General features: G+C 40.8%; 1 protein-coding gene across 1 annotated transcript; it reads left to right on the top strand.

The window, feature by feature from the left end:
* Positions 1-14,956: 14,956 nt before the first annotated feature.
* On the top strand, positions 14,957-15,548 carry LOC147417456 (uncharacterized). The gene has a single exon (XM_086506933.1). The coding sequence runs from the start codon at positions 15,067-15,069 to the stop codon at positions 15,334-15,336; it is 270 nt and encodes an 89-aa protein (XP_086363059.1). The 5' UTR covers positions 14,957-15,066; the 3' UTR covers positions 15,337-15,548.
* The last annotated feature ends 859 nt before the right edge of the window (positions 15,549-16,407 follow it).

The raw sequence follows: 16,407 nt of genomic DNA, 5'->3' as shown, positions 1-16,407 counted from the left end.
ATTGTTGAACTCATCATATGCCATGTTTGCTCCATGGCCACTGTAAGTTGCTTTAATATGAAAGGGCTGTCCAAGATAGTCTCCCTGTGCCTCGTTAAGCTGAAGCCTCTCTTTCCAAACACTTGAGGCTGATGGTAGAAGTTTGGATTTTATACCCTTCCTAACAAAGATGGATGAGACAGACTTTTGGATAGCCGAATATCCTCTTTTGCTTACACCAAGTGAATCAAGTGTGCCTTGTATCTCTTTTGCAGGCACTGAGTTCTCTGAAATAAAGCGGTCCACTACATTTCGTTGTAGGACCTTAAACTTCTTGTCATGTACTATATCCGCTGCCAGGCTTCTACTTATAAGTGGCTTCAATCTCTTTCCTATATTGGCTTTGGGGTCAATGTTTTCCTTGTCAGGATAGATTGAATCTCTACATGAAGACAATGCATAAGTAAATAACAGAAAATTTGCTTCACTAACACTATTTAGGCACATGAAAACAATGCATAACAAGAAAAAACAAAAAGATTACTTAACTAAGACAATGTAGCCAACCAAGAAGCATCACCTTAATGCTTGGATTCTTTTCTTGAGACCTCCTGATGCAACCTGCAATGTTTCAAGATTGCGCAATTTCTTCTTTCGGATACGACCACCCAAGATGGTGTCCTTCATTTGACAACTTCGCACCTTTCCTTTCAGTTCTTGTACCTCTGTTTTATGTTGCAAAATGGTAACCTGATCTGTAGAATGTAAATGTGAAAGGCGAACAATCTCACATTGTTGAGCTTGGAGAATGCTCTTGTAAGTTTCAGCTTCTCTTGTAAGTGATTTACAATAACCCAGAAGGCCCTTTTCTCCATCATCAGTAAAGGTCAATAAGCTTGTAGGATTGACAAACGGTGGAGACGCATTAGTTATTGGATTCTTAGGGTAGAGAGAGCCTCTCGTCCAGATATCTATGTGTTTAGCTCCTTGAGCTCTGAGCGTGTCTATGGAAGCGGGAGGTATATGTGTTTGTTTTACTGCGCTTAATCAATGGTTGGTACTCATTGTCCAAATCAATGTGAAGGTGATATTTGGCTTGTTTCTGGGTAACATTTGTGCCATTTGAGGAGTGCGCCATTAGCCAAATGTGCAGGTTTAATGGAAAGTGAATAGCGGCTGCGGATTCGTCCCTCCATGTTAGCCTCATTCCCTCCATATTGACGAGGTTCATTCAATGCAACTGAAAAGAGGATTATCCCTCAATCACTACGAACGAATGTTCAGAAGAGTAAGGAATCTACTTAAAGTACACTTTTTGAAGTTTTACTATGAAAGACCCAGCTCTTTTGTTTGCCATTTTTTCTAGAGAGAGAGTGCAAAAAATACATTTTCTTAGAAGGCCCTCCAAATGACCTCCGAAATTTCCTAATGCAACTATTATCAAGGATAATCTTTTTTTTTTGTCTCATCCGGCAGGGTGCATACAATTGGCTATTCTCTGGAACAAGGAGATCCTTGCTTACCCACTCTATGTGCTCCGTAAACCATAACTCTTGAGATTCCAAAGTGTGTTTTGAAGAAATCTTTGATAAAAATGGCAAGAGAAGAAGGTGTCTCTAAATTCTCTTTGGGAATTCCACATTAACAATATTCTTGAGAGAGAGAGAGAGAGAGAGAGAGAGAGAGAGAGAGAGAGAGAGAGAGAGAGAGAGAGAGAGAGCAAGGCTTTTGAAATATCAACGTAGGAGGCTATCAAAGTGAGGGTAGAGAAGCCCAAGAGGAGGGAAAAACCTTTTGCAACAACAACGAAGAAGCTGCTAGAAAAGGTGCTCCCAAGAAAATCTCCAATTAAGCATAACCTCAATCCAAAAAAAAAGGAGCCCTTCCCTTCTCTTACAAACTCCCTAATATCCTCCCTTGGCATCACATAGGACTCTCATTTAGCATTGTATTTGACTTTTAGCTCTCGAGTACCATTGATAGCTCTAGATTGCATGCATGGCCAGCACTCACTCTATAAATCATCATTTTCTTTGCATGTATCATGCACAAACATGCAGGCAAACACACCATTGACAGACAAGCAAGGTAATGTGATCAACATTTTTTGTTACGAGGTGGAAGCATAGATTCGTGGTACAAAAGTTAGTGTATTGGCACACTCTTTAAGGACTCTTCATCTACCTTTTTCCAGGCTCACATCGAATGCACTATAGCTAAGCTCTCTCTCTCTCTCTCCCCAATGCATGTTGTGCATGTTTCTACCTCTCTCTCAAGCCTTGTCTTGACCTAATGGTATCTGCATCACATTTTGACAAGCCATAAGCAAAGTGACAAGCACAAACGACAAGAGGGAAAGCCGTTTTTGAAGTTTTTTTTTTGTGTTTTTAAGAGAAAAAACTCAAACAAACTTTAGAAATGGCTTGACCTCTTGCTTTTCGTGCTAACAAAAACACATAAGGCTTCCCCAAAACATTAATAAGCAAGTAAACAAGCCATATACAAAGCAGCAAACGCAAATGGCAAGTGCGCAAGCCGTTTCTAAAGTCCTTTTGTGCATTTGCCATTTTTTGCTTGTGGCTTTGCACACAGCTTGCCATATGTGCTTGTTGCTTCACATACAACTTGTCCATTTACCTATTAATATTTTGGGAAAACCGTATGTGTTCCTATTAGCCTAAATGGCAAGAGGGCAAGTCAAATCTGAAGTTTGTTTGTGTTTTCAAGAGAAAAAACGCAAATGGACTTCAAGAACGGCTTTTCGTCTTGCCATTTTTGCATATGGCTTGCTCAAATCATCAATAAGTAATTGCGTAAGACATATGCAAATCATCAAGCACAAATGGAAAAAGCACAAGCCATATGTGAAGTCAGTTTGTGTTTTTAAGAGAAAAATGCATACAGACGTCAGAACGGGCTTCGACAATTGCCATCTATGTTGACCACTTTGCATATGGCCTGCTTGTTAGGATAAGCACAACTTGTGGCACCATATGGAAATGCCCTCTAGCCACCTAGCAAAAGATAAATTATGAGATGGTCTAGCAAGAGGGAGCAACCTCTCTAGCCAATGATTGTAAAGCACTAGGTGTACTTAAGAGGCTATTCTCTAATAAATCAATTGCACTTTGAGAATTATCATTGTGTCTATACTCTCTCTCTCTCTCTCTCTCTCTATATTCTTGCTCTTGGCATAGCCTAACCCTAACCTCCATATTTCTAACATTAACCTTAACACCATGGCTAAGCTAAGACATTGCCCTTCATAGCCTAATGCTAACCATTGGTGATCAGGGAGTACGCTTTTGCAACTAACCCATCAAGTGGTATCAGAGACAATGATTCCATACTTAGGCATGTATATCAATAATATCTATTTGCATTAGCCTTCTTAATAATACTACTCCCTAAGCACCACTTGGGCATGAGCATGCTCCACTACCCTTTGGTGATTAGCTGAGGAAGAACTCGCATTTAGCATTGTTTGTGATTAAGTGTCATTCTAATAATTGTGTATGTGTGTGTGCTTAAATTTTCAATTAGTGTGCATGTTTTTTACTCATTACATTAGCATTTAAGTTGCATTTAGCATTGATTTTGTGTGTTATTGCCTCTCCTTTTTTCTCATAATTACTCGCTCCCTAAGCCTCAAATCATTACCTTGATTGTTTTTAGTTGTGCTTGGACATTGAATTGATCCAATTGGATTTTGAGCTCAAGAAACCCCTCATTTGATGCTTGAAAATTTTGATTTATGTTTAAACAATTAGCTTGATTCAACTGTGTGAGTACATAGAATACTTTGAGCTCTTTTCGTCGAGCCCATAACCTAAATTTCATAGCCTCTGGTAGGGTTTGCCTAATATCATCTAGCTCAATAGTTAACTTTTGAATGTGCTTGCAGGTTTTATCTTGCTCATTACAAAAATTGTTCTCTGAATTGGAAGATCATTCTTCCATTAAGTTGTCCTCATAGTGCCACTTAGGTGGTTTCCTGTGTCCAGTGGGTTGATTGACCCTTGGGTGAGGATTCGGATTTCTCCTAAGCATTTTTTGTCCTCAGGTTTGTCGTACTTCCTTTGCTAGGCTCTCCATCGAGGCCATCACCGACTCATCCACTCCCTTGCTAGCCTCTTCCTTACCCTACATTCCTTCTTTGGGCTTGCTTTCTTGAGCTACCAAAGATGGCATCAACCTCTGGATGGTTTTGGCCTCATCACACTTAGGTTGCTCTAGTATCTTCTTAGCCAGATCCTTCGTGATCTTGGCTGTGAGATATCTCTGCTCTTGCCATTCATCGACCACCCTAGCCTTGCCCTCGGATTTCCATGTAGCCCGTTTCTTTTCCAATCTTTGAGCCTCTTAAGTCGCCTTTGTGTCCTATTCAAGCTCATTTGGTAGATCCTCAATCACCACTTCAACTCTTTTGGTAATGACCCACACAAGAACTGGCTTGGTTGGCTTCGGTTCAGTTCAATTCCTTTTTGTTTCACACTATTTGGACATTGGGCCACAAAATGACCATATACTTCCCGCAAGTGTATCACTTGAAATTCCTTCGTTTGAAGTCGGATCTACCTTGCCCTTGGCCATTGGTGCCCTGACACCGCCCAATCTAGGCTTATGATTGGTTCTTGCCTCATTTTCTCTAGTACCAAATGCTCCATCCATCTTTGGCATTTATGGGTTTGTTAATGTAATCATTGGTATATTTTTTTCCTTCTTAAAATTGTATTCTAATTTTGTAATCATTCCAAACATGGTCAAATGCCTTACAAAATGTATATTGAGAACACTCATCAGACCTGTGATCTTTGGATCTGCACTTTAAACACCAATTCTCTACCTTGCCAATTGAAGGTCTAATCTTGGACATTTTTGTGATCTACTTTGACATTACCTCAATCTTTCTTGTCCAAAATCCTTTCTTCTTTCCTTTGACCTAATCATATCAGATGAACTAGAGCTGGAGCTAGATTTTGACTTCTCAATTGATGTCTCACTACTATCACTAGAGTCTCTCCGTCCCTTGTGGCCCCTTTCTTTCTTTGCCTATTTCTCTAGCTTCAATTCTCTATGTACCAAGTTATTGAACTTCTTTGTCAGTGTTGGAACCTCTTATTCCCTGAGATTTTTACTTTAAAACAATTGAGGAACCAAGAACGCACTCTTTTCTCTGAAGGCGGCTCATTTAGTTGTGTGGTCAATTCTTTTGTAGCTTCCGATTGAGAGATTTCCTTGCTTGATTCTATTCAGCTCACAAAAAAATATCCTCATCACCTCTATTGTTGGTGTATTCCAAACAAAACTCTTTGATAAGCTTGATATATATTCTGAGCTTGCAAGCTGCGTAGTGGTAATACCACTTTCGTGTTACATCCTTCAAGGTTTGTGGAAAGTATTCTTCCCATTTGTCTTCATCAATGTCCTTTAGCTCAGTGTATTGCTCAAATGCTTGAATATGAACTTCAAGATCATCCTTCTTTCCACCCTCGAATATAGGAAATGCAATCTTGAGATCAGTAGAACGCTCGGTGTGTCTAATTCTCAGTACTATTGTGAGTAATGGTCTACATGTCTAGATTTCTCCTTAGAACTTGATTTTTGCTCTCTAGGTGGATGCTTGCTGTAATGTTCAGTATTTGCATCCCACTTGTCATTGTATTGATCATCAATTTTTGTGATTATGTCTACCTCATGTTTCCTTTTTGATTTCCTATGTGGCAGTCTGCGACTCCTTTTGCTCCCATCACTACCTTTAGTCTGATCTTTATCTTTTCCCTTATTTGTTTTCTAAGATCTATGCAACCAAGAGCATCTCTCAGCTCTCACTAAATGTCATCTCTCCACTGGCTGAATGCTGCAAACCCCCAAGTTCCTTATCCTCCCTTTGGTTGAGGTGAGCATCTGTGTCATTTTTGAGGTTAGGTTCAATGTTAGAGCCTTGCTTTGATTCCTCAACCACTGTGCTGACATGATCCTGCTCCTAGACTCCAACCTGGAGATTGGTTCTTTGTTCTAGATATACGTTGCACCTAAGTGGAGTGGTGGATTACTCTACGAATAGAATTTTTTTGAAAGACATGAGCAAATGAAGACAAAGAGCAATCAAAATAGAAGCGGTTATTATACCATGATCGACCAACAACTATATAGATGAGAGAAGGACCTGCAACTTAGGTTGTGTGCCAATGAATATGAATACATTCCTATTTTGGAACAAGCACATGTAGGGCTAGTGGGGTCCCATTTCTCTCATGAAACCACAACTAGAGCAATAATGATGGCTAGTATACAATGGCCAACTCTATTTGCAAAACTCAAGTACAAATACATTATTGTGGCCACTAATTATTTGACCAAATGGGTAGAATCTAGAGCCACTAGGAAGAACAATGCACGAACCATTGCTGCATTTTTGTATGAATGTATATTCACGCGATACGAGCTTCTTATTAAGCTTGTGAGTGATCAAGGGACACACTTCCTCAACCAAGTGGTAGATAATTTTCTTAACGAGTTTAGGGTCATTCATAACAAATCTGCTTCCTATCATCCTCAGGCAAGTGGCCAAGCATAGCTACCTAAGTTTGGTGCTTAATAAGATTGTAAGGTCGAGAAGAATAGATTGGGATATGAATCTCCACTCAACTCTATGGGCTTACAAGGTTTCATTCAAAACGGCTCTAAATACCACTCCATTTAATTTGGTCTATGGACTTGATGCTTTATTGCCAACCCTCAGAGTTGCACATGAATTAGAGTAGAAGGGTTGTGAATTGTCAAAACAACTCAAAATCTAGAACAATTAGATGAATAGAGACTAGCTATTATCGCACACATCTGCGCTCAAAAAAGGAAACAAAAACAATTCTTTGACTCGCATTTGTTGATAAAAATCTTCAAGCAAGGAGATCTGGTATAAGTCTACTCATTGAAGCAACACATCCCTAAATTCAAAAACAAAGGACACAATCCTTTTGAGAGTGTTTCACTAAGTGTGGGGCAGTTAAACTAGCAACCTTAGGTGGGGAAATATTGGAAAATTGGATTAGTGGATGTTGATTGCAAAAGTACCATATGCCATTGACTAATGATCTCTTGCACTTGAGCATCTCTCTATATAGGAAATTTCCCTCGATTTCTCTCTCCTTCTCTCTCCATCACTCGTTCTCCTCTAATGGCAAAGTGCTAGCGTCCATCCCTCCAAACGCTTCCATCTTCCCTCTCTTGCGTTCATCAAATTGCTTTAAAAAATCGCATTACATTCATTATATAGAAAATTTCCCTGTCTCCATCCCTAGCATATATCTTATCTCTCTCTCTCTCTCTCTCTCTCTCTCTCTCTCTCTCTCTCTCTCTCTCTCTCTCTCTCTCTCTCTCTCTCTCTCTCTCTCTCCCAAGCTCCCATCCCTTCAAACGCTAGTGCCCATCCCTCCAAGCGCTAATGACCATCTCTCCAAGCACTGACGGCCACTGACAAAAGGTTAATTTGATGGGGATGTTCAATGTGTTAGGAAATAAGACGTAGCTAAATAGATATTTGAGTAGATTACTTAATGGAGAGAGATATATTTCACAGGCAAGAGATTATAGAGTAGAGAGAGAGAGAGTACACATGATATACGTGGTTCATCCAATGTGGGCTACGTCCACGGGAAAGCAGCCACTCAATGGCTTTCGTACTTCAAAACAAGAAGTAGTTTACAAAGGGATTATACCCTTAATTGACATCCCGCCTTGCTTCACTCTCACCACCTCACACTCACCTCGTTGCATCAACTTCACACTATGAAATGTGTGTAGAAATGGCCTCCTTTTATAGGCCAAAAGGGCTGCCATCTCTCATGAGAGGCAACCATGTGTAGCCACCCTTGTGTAGATAAGTTCAAATCGGAACCTTCAATCCGCCCATGTGTGGCCACCCTTGAGAAGACAAGTCCATTTTTGAATTCGGCCACGGCCACCGGCCATTGACTTCCAACCACCGGCCACCGGACAACCAGCCAACCGACCAGTCGTTTTTCGACCACTTTTCAGCCGCCGTCCGGCCATAATATTCCGGCGAAGCCAATCTCGAGCTTTGAGATTGGCCGTGAAAATTTTGGTTTCCGACGAGTGATTTTATTTTTCGGTGAGTTATTTTTCTTCACAGACGATGGCTTCTCCTCATAATGGGGGCCTTACAAATGTGTGTTTTTACCACTTGAAAATTACAAGGGGTAAATCAGGCTCCATACTTAACAACCTCCCACTTGGAGACTGATCTTCAAACCAAACCTGTGACTGCTTTCCATCCTGGCTTCTTATCCTTGAATGCCGATTGAAGATGAGCAAAATCTCAACTTCTCCTTGTTGACCACCTTTGTAAACATGTCTACAGGATTTTCACTTGTATGCACCTTTCCTAGCTTTAGCTGTCCCTCTTCCAAAAGCGTGAGTATGAAGTGATATCTCACCTCAATGTGCTTTGTCTTTGAATGAAAAGCTGAGTTCTTCTCAAGATGGATAGCGCTTTGGCTATCACTATACAAGACACAATTGTCTTGTTTGAATCCAAGCTCTTCTAAGAATCTGTGAAGCCACATAATTTCTTTGCTTGCCTCCGTCCCATTGCTACATACTCTGCTTCCGTGGTAGAAAATGAGACCACTTTCTGCAGCTTTGAAGCCCAGATTACTGCTGTTCCTCCAATCGTGAAGACATAGCCCGTAGTGCTCCTTTGAGTATCTTTGTCACTTGCCATATCTTCATCAACATACCCTTGAAGAAAAATATAAGTTCCTCCAAGATACAAAGCAATTGTTGTTGTCTCTTTTAGATACCTAAGTATCCTACTTCACAGATTGCCAGTGCTCTTTACCTGGGTTGTCCATGAACCTACTCACAACTCCCAATGCATGTGCAATGTCTGGCCTTGTCCAGACCATAGCATACATTAGAGAACCTACCGCTGCAACATATGGAACTTTAGACATATAGGCTATCTCCTCTTGTGTCTTTGGACACATATCCTTCATTAGTTTAAAGTGACCAGCCAAAGGTGTAGAAACTGGTTTTGCATTTTGCATTGCAAACCTTTCTAGTACCTTCTTGATGTAATCGTCTTGAGATAGCTATATTGTCTTCTTTGTCCTGTCCCTTGATATTTTCATACCAAGTATCCTCTTTGCAACACCTAAATCTTTCATTGAAAAAGATTCAGACAACTCCTTTTTTAGGTCTTTGATGTCCTGCATGTTAGCACTTGCAATCAACATGTCATCAACATACAACATTAGGATGATGCATTTTCCATCTCCCAAATTCTTCGTGTAGACGCAGTGATCCAAGTTGCATCTTGTGAATCCATGATCCAACATCCATCGATCAAACTTTAAGTACCATTGTCTTGATGCTTGCTTTAAAACATACAAGCTCTTCTTTAATCTGCAAACCATTTTCTCCTTACCTTTTACTTCATACCCCTTTGGTTGAAGCATGTAGATTTCCTCCTCTAAGTCATCATGAGGAAATGCCGTATTTACATCCATTTGCTCGAGATTTAGATCATGAGCAGCCACAAGGCTTAAGACAAGCCTAATTGAGTTCATTTTTACAACATGAGAAAATATTTCATTGAAGTCAATACCTTTCTTTTGAGAAAACCCTTTTACCACAAGCCTAAACTTGTAGCTTTTCTTCCCACCTTCTTCTTCCTTCAACTTGTACACCCATTTGTTTTGAAGTGCCCGCTTACCTTTAGGCAACTCAACCAACTCCCATGTTTGGTTGTGATGTAGTGAGTCCATCTCCACTTGCAGGCTTTTCGTCCATTCTTCTTTAGATTCGTGTTGCATAGCTTCTTCGTATGATTCCGGCTCTTTAGAATCTGAGATCAAGAGATGGTTGAAGGAAGGAACAAACCTTTCTGGAGGTCTACTTGCTCTTGTAGATCTTCGGGGAATAGGTTGAGGCTCTTCATTTGGTTGATGTTGTTGCACATTGTCACCGTTTGCAATCCTTGAGTCTTCACCGTCCTCAAGCTCCATGTACTCATCACCTATTTCTTTTGTTTATTTTCTTTTCAAGTAATCTTTGTACATATTTTGTTCGTTAAAAATTACATCCTTACTCCTTAAGATTTTACCATCTTCAGGATTCCATAGGCGATACCCAAATTCACCTTCTCCATAGCCAATGAAGAAACAATTTTTGGACTTTGCATCTAACTTTGATCTTAGACTTCTATCTATGTGCATGAAAGCCTCACACCCAAACACTTTGAGAAATGCATAATTCACCGGTTTACCTGTCCATGCCTCTTCTGGAACTCCCCTATCCAATGCCGTTGAGGGTGACCGGTTGATTAAGTACACAGACGTACTTACAGCTTCTGCCCAAAGCTCAAGCGGTAGGCCTGCATGTAGCCGCATGCTTCGTGCTCGCTCCATGATTGTCCTGTTCATCCTTTCCGAAATCCCATTTTGTTGAGGTGTCCTTGGGGTTGTCCTTTGCCTCCGAATGCCATTGCTAGCACAAAAGCTTTCAAAAGCTTGGCTGCAATATTCACCTCCATTGTCGGATCTGAGGCATTTAACCTTGGTACCTGTTTCATTCTCCACAAAGGCTTTCCACCTTTGAAATATGGAAAATACATCGGACTTATTCTTCATGACATAAACCCATGTTTTTCTAGTCGCATCGTCTATGAATGTTACATAGTACAATGAGTCACCAAGTGATGGTGTACTTGCAGGACCCCAAACATCAGAATTAACCAACTCAAGCTTTTTATTTTTTCTTTCATTTCCTGATTTTTAAAATTTTACCCTTTTTTGTTTACCATAAATACAATCTTCACAGAACTCTAAGTCCACTTCTTTCAAACCTGGTAGAAGCTTCTTTGTTTGAAGGATTTGCATTCCTTTGGCACTCATATGCCCAAGCCGGTAGTGCCACACCGCACTGTCAACTTCTGTAGGTGCTGCACAAGCTGAAGGTTGTGTGCTGATAGTACACAAGTAAAGTGTACCAACATTTTCTCCCTTGGCAACCACCAAAGATCCCTTTGAGATCTTCCACCATTTGTTTCCGAATGCAATGTTGTGACCTTCATCGTCCAATTCTCCTGTAGAGATCAAATTTTTCTGAAGAAAAGGAACATGCCTAACATCTTTAAGCTTCCATTCATTTCCGTTAGCAGTTTTGATAGAAACTGTACCTTTGCCGACAATCTCACAAGCTTCATCATCTCCCAAGTATACATACCCAAAGTGTAATCTTGAAAATGTTGCTTGTGTGGTGTCGCATGGAATGAAGCCCCGTAATCTACTATCTAGGAATTAGACACATTGTCTAATGAGAGAATTAGAGCATCTTGCTCTACTTTACCTACCACATTGGCCTCCGATGTTGGCTTGTTTTCTTGAGACTCAGTTTCCTTCTTCTTCTTGGACCAGCAATCCTTCTTGATGTGGCCCTTCTTGCCGCAGTTCCAACATTCAAGAACTAACTTTGTGCATGATTTGCTATGTCTTGAGCGATCACGACCCTTTTTGTTTTTGAACCTCTCCTTAGGCCTTTCTCTTGTTTCCATTGACAGTGCAACACTTGATGATTCTCCCGTGCTTCTCCTTCGTATTTCCTCGCTTAGGAGAACACCCACAACATCATCAAACTTAAGAGTATTTGTGCCAGAAATAGAATTACTTACAGCCATCACAAGGATGTCCCAACTATCCGGTAGAGATGACAGTATAAGGAGAGCTCGCACTTCGTCATCGAAATTGATTTTCACCGATCGAAGTTGACTTATGTTTGTGTTAAAGTCATTTAGGTGTTATGCAACTGAACCATTCTCTGCCATCTTTAGATTGAACAAGTGCTTCATAAGATATATCTTATTGGATTTCGATGGTGTCTCGTAGAAGTCGTCAAGTGACTTCATCAAGTCCTCCGTGGTCTTCATCTCCGAAACATTGAAGGCCACCGTTGACACCAAGCTTAACCGGATTGTTCCCAGTGTCTTTCCATCAAGGACAATTCATGCTTCATCTGCCATTGTTGCGGGCTTCTTCGCAAGACTGCCTAGTGGCAAATAGAGGTCCTTCTGGTAGAGATAGTCTTCAATCTGCATCCTCCAATGTTGGTAGTTTTTTGCCGTTGAGCTTCTCAATCTTGAGCTTCCCTTCCTCCGCCATAACTCCCACTCAATTCAAGGAATCCTTTCCTTGAGATAATTTAGCTACAAGCAAACCTTGCTCTGATACCAATTGTTAGGAAATAAGCCGTAGCTAAATAGATATTTGAGTAGATTACTTAATGGAGAGAGATAGATTTCACACACAAGAAATTATAGAGTAGAGAGAGAGAGAGAGAGAGAGAGAGAGAGAGAGAGAGAGAGAGAGTACACACGATATACGTGGTTCACCAATGTGGGCTACGTCCACATGAAAGCAGCCACTCAATGGCTTTCATACTTCAAAACAAGAAGTAGTTTACAAAGGGATTATACCCTTAATAGAGCTCCCGCCTCGCTTCACTCTCACCACCTCACACTCACCTTGTTGCATCAACTTCACACTATGAAACGTGTGTAGAAGTGGCCTCCTTTTATAGGCCAAAAGGGCTGCCCTCTCTCATGAGAGGCAACCATGTGTAGCCGCCCTTGTGTAGATAAGTCCAAATCTCCAATCCGCCCATGTGTGGCCGCCTTGAGAAGACAAGTCCGCTTTTGAATTCGGCCACTGGCCATTGACTTCCGACCACCGGCCAACGGCCAACCGGCCAACCGACTGGTCGTTTTCCGACCACTTTCCAACCGCCGTCCGTGGCCGTGAAAATTTTGGTTTCCGGCGAGTGATTTTATTTTTTGGTGATTTATTTTTCTTCACGCACGATGGCTTCTCCTCAAATGGGGGCCTTGCAAATGTGCGTTTTTACCAAGAAAATTACAAGGGGTAAATCAGTCTCCATACTTAACACAATGGCGAGCCAAATGATGCTTATGATGACCAACCAAGGAGTTTTGAAGCTTTTTGTGGAAGGACGGGTGGGAACTGTCCCCAGAGGATTCTCCTTTTTACTTGTTGGATGGGTGGCCTACCTAAAGTATTGTGTTTGTAGCCACAACTTTGAAAAAAAAACCTTGTCAGTGCTGAAGACAGCAAGGACGACATCGTCGAGTCAATCAGAGACTGATGGAGGCCTTTGTCGGTGGTTGGGTCACACGGATTCTGCCGAGAATTTCAAGGATGGTAATTCTTCGACATAAATAGTCGTCTTGGTATGGCTCTTTGAGCAAAGAGAGGTTTGAGATTTCTTTGAAGGATTCCTTGGAAGATCTTCAAAATCTCTGGTTGGCGTCTTCGTCGTTGGTGTATTCACTTGCCGAATCAATATCGAATCAATATCACCACTTAGCCACTCCCTTACAATTTTTTGCGTCCTTGCTCTTTGTAATATTCCTTAATGTGCGAAACTCAACCCTTTAAAATTCTCGTCAAGGACGTCCAACATCGAATTCTCAATTACCACTTCTTCCATATCTTTAAATTCTCTGGCTTCATCAACTCTCGCATTCCGTCTTCGCAATCCATAAAAGTTAGCCATCAAATCGAAAAAAAAAACTTGACATACCGATTTTCGATGGTCGATGATCAAATTTAATTTGTGGATTTGTCGATTAATTGCCGATTAAGCTTTGCTTTACGCATTCGATGCTGCACATTTTAAAAATTACTCCTATTTTTTGAAATCGACTGTTGATTTTCCTCGAACCAGAAGCTCTGATACCACTGTTGGAGAGGTGAGACCGGTTGCTTGGACAATGCAACAGTTCATCACAGACCTCACCATCAACATGTCACCTTCTCTCCCAAATCCAAGTACACACACACACACACACCTAGACTACACAACACACACACACACACATACACACACAAGAGAATAGATTGACAAGGACAAAGTAAGAGAGTGTAAGAGTTGTAGACATAATTAGGAAGTACACATCATAGCACAACATACTAGCATAGCATAAGAGAGAGGGAAGGGAAAATTGAAAGCATCAACAAAAGAAAGGCCTAAAATCTTAAACCAAATTGATTTTTGGGTGCCAAAATTGGAGGCCCCTCTTTTACAACCAGTACAATTTAGTACTTAAGTGGAGCACATCACTTATTGCATGTCCCCTAAGGGTGAGTTGTCACTAGATCTATTTACAAGCAGCCATAGTGGCTTATTGAATAAAAAGTCTAAAATATTATGCAAAGGTAAAATGACCGAGAGGATTATTTTTTATCGGCGCCTCCTTTTCAACTCTCAAAATTCCAATCTACAAATCATAAGCAACTCACTATTAGTAAATTCAAATAGACAACACATAATTAACCATCAAGCCAGTTATCCCAATTGGAGTTAACGAACCATGTATTAACCACTTTTTTGATATATATATATTTTAAAATTAGTACCAAAAGTTTAATTGGTGTTTCGCTTTTCCTTTCATAGCTCCTAAAAATTGAAATCTTTGCCGCACAAGGATTTGCAAGTGAAGACATTACCCATAAGGTTGGTGCTCTATCTCAGTTGACAGATTTTGATTTCACCAATGTGTTCATATATGGTTATTTTGATTTGTCTTTTTTGGAAAGAAAACACTTATAAAGCAATTTACCAATAGTATCTTATTTATACATTAACTACTATAAAAGGCCAACCAAGCAAGACTCGTGGCCTCCATGTTTGTGAGTGCAGCTCGGGTAGTTGGTGTGTAAGCATCCTCAAACAACAAGCACATATGTGAAGATTTCTGTCATTGCGGGGGAATTGCGGCTACCGAGTTTCTTTTCGGCTGGTGGTATATTGTGTTCTGGATGGGCCAGAGGATGTGCCTGGCCTTTCAAACCCAAGGGCCATGGGACTACGTCTAGAAGAAGACCAGGTTATTGAACTTGAGGAGCACACAACACATGTGGCGTATTAGACTATATATTTAGGAAATTAGGTACGCTTCCGCATTGCTGTCTATCTTTGCCTTGTCGTCTCTTTCTGGCAATCGTCGGGTTCCAGCCGTCTTCTGCAAGCTTCTCCCTCCCAATCGCCATGGCCAGTCCCTTCGAGAGCAAAGACGGCCTCACCTGGGCTGACCAGTGGGATAATAACAACAATTCTGGTTCAGCGGGTGCCGCCGCTCACAAACAGCAGCAGGAGCCGCAGAAGCAGAAGCTGTCAGGCAAGATCAAGTCCGCGGCAAGCACAGGCATGGACAAGGCCAAGGTTGCCGCTTCTGCAGGTGCAAAGAAGGTCAAGTCTGGCACCAACTCTGGCATCCAATGGATTAAAGATCAGTATCAGAAGAAAACCAAGAAGTGAGGCCCTCTCCTTTTGCTAAGCTTTCACCATGTTTTGCTTGCATATAGTTCTGATCCTCCCCCCTTTCTGGGCATACATCGGTACCCAGCATCGTCGTTTGTCTTACATCTTATTGTTTGAACCCCTTGTCATGGGGGTATGTAATTTTCAAAATTCTTTGACTCGATCGCTACAATAATCACATCTGATTCCTAGCAAATGACTTTTGAATCTATGGGTCCTCTCTGTGTGTTGTGATGGTCATTGGTCCTTGCTTTGCAGAGTGCTTCAGTGTGTCTTGACATTACATGTACAGCCAATTGTTTAGTTAGCACTAGTGTTTGATTTAAGAAGTTGGGTGGAATAAATTTCTTTAAGATGCTGGGGGTATGTCTCCTGTGGTGTTGATTTGTTCATGCCTGATGGAAAAGTCTGATAGATAAGTTTGGGTGGGTTTTTGTTTTTAGATTCTTGTCTATTTTCTAATCGTAAATAAAGACGATTGATGGTGCGTCGCGATTGTTGATTGCTTCCAACAAGAAGAAGGTCTATATAAGTAAGTTAGAACTTAATTGTAGATGTTTGTTTTAATGTCGGAAAGTACAGACATGCAATCAAGTAGTTGAGATCATAGCAGCCTACCTTTTTCAAGTGTGCGTGGAAGGGATGTGATTGCACCTTGTTTTATGATGCTGGTTGATGGCTTGATTGTACCAGAGTTGACAGTTTTGGGGCTATGACCTGAAGGTATTTTGGTTATCAGATTTTTGCACTTGTTTAATATTGTTCAAATTCATTGTTACAGCAGCTAGCCAAGTTTTATAAGTCTAGGAAGTGGAGAACCACAAAGGGAGTAAAATGATGTGATTTGTATCAGCTAAGGGTTTTAGAGTAAAGTACTAATAGAAAGAAGCGGCAAGGCAAGACGCAATTTCTTTATGCTTGTTCAGCACTGCTGTCTATTGTTTATTATGCTTTGAACTCTCCTTTGAGAAAAGAATGTTGAAACCGCTTGAAAGTTTTTATAAAGCTCATTATTACTGATAATACTGTCCTTTTTTATGGACACAGAAAGGGGCTATCTTGACAGTC

Source organism: Adiantum capillus-veneris, chromosome 30 (assembly GCF_014529385.1).
Source record: "Adiantum capillus-veneris isolate H3 chromosome 30, ASM1452938v2, whole genome shotgun sequence".
Taxonomy (NCBI): Eukaryota; Viridiplantae; Streptophyta; class Polypodiopsida; order Polypodiales; family Pteridaceae; genus Adiantum; species Adiantum capillus-veneris.
The sequence above is the reverse complement of the archived record's forward strand: the minus strand, read 5'-3'. Positions and strand labels throughout refer to the sequence as shown.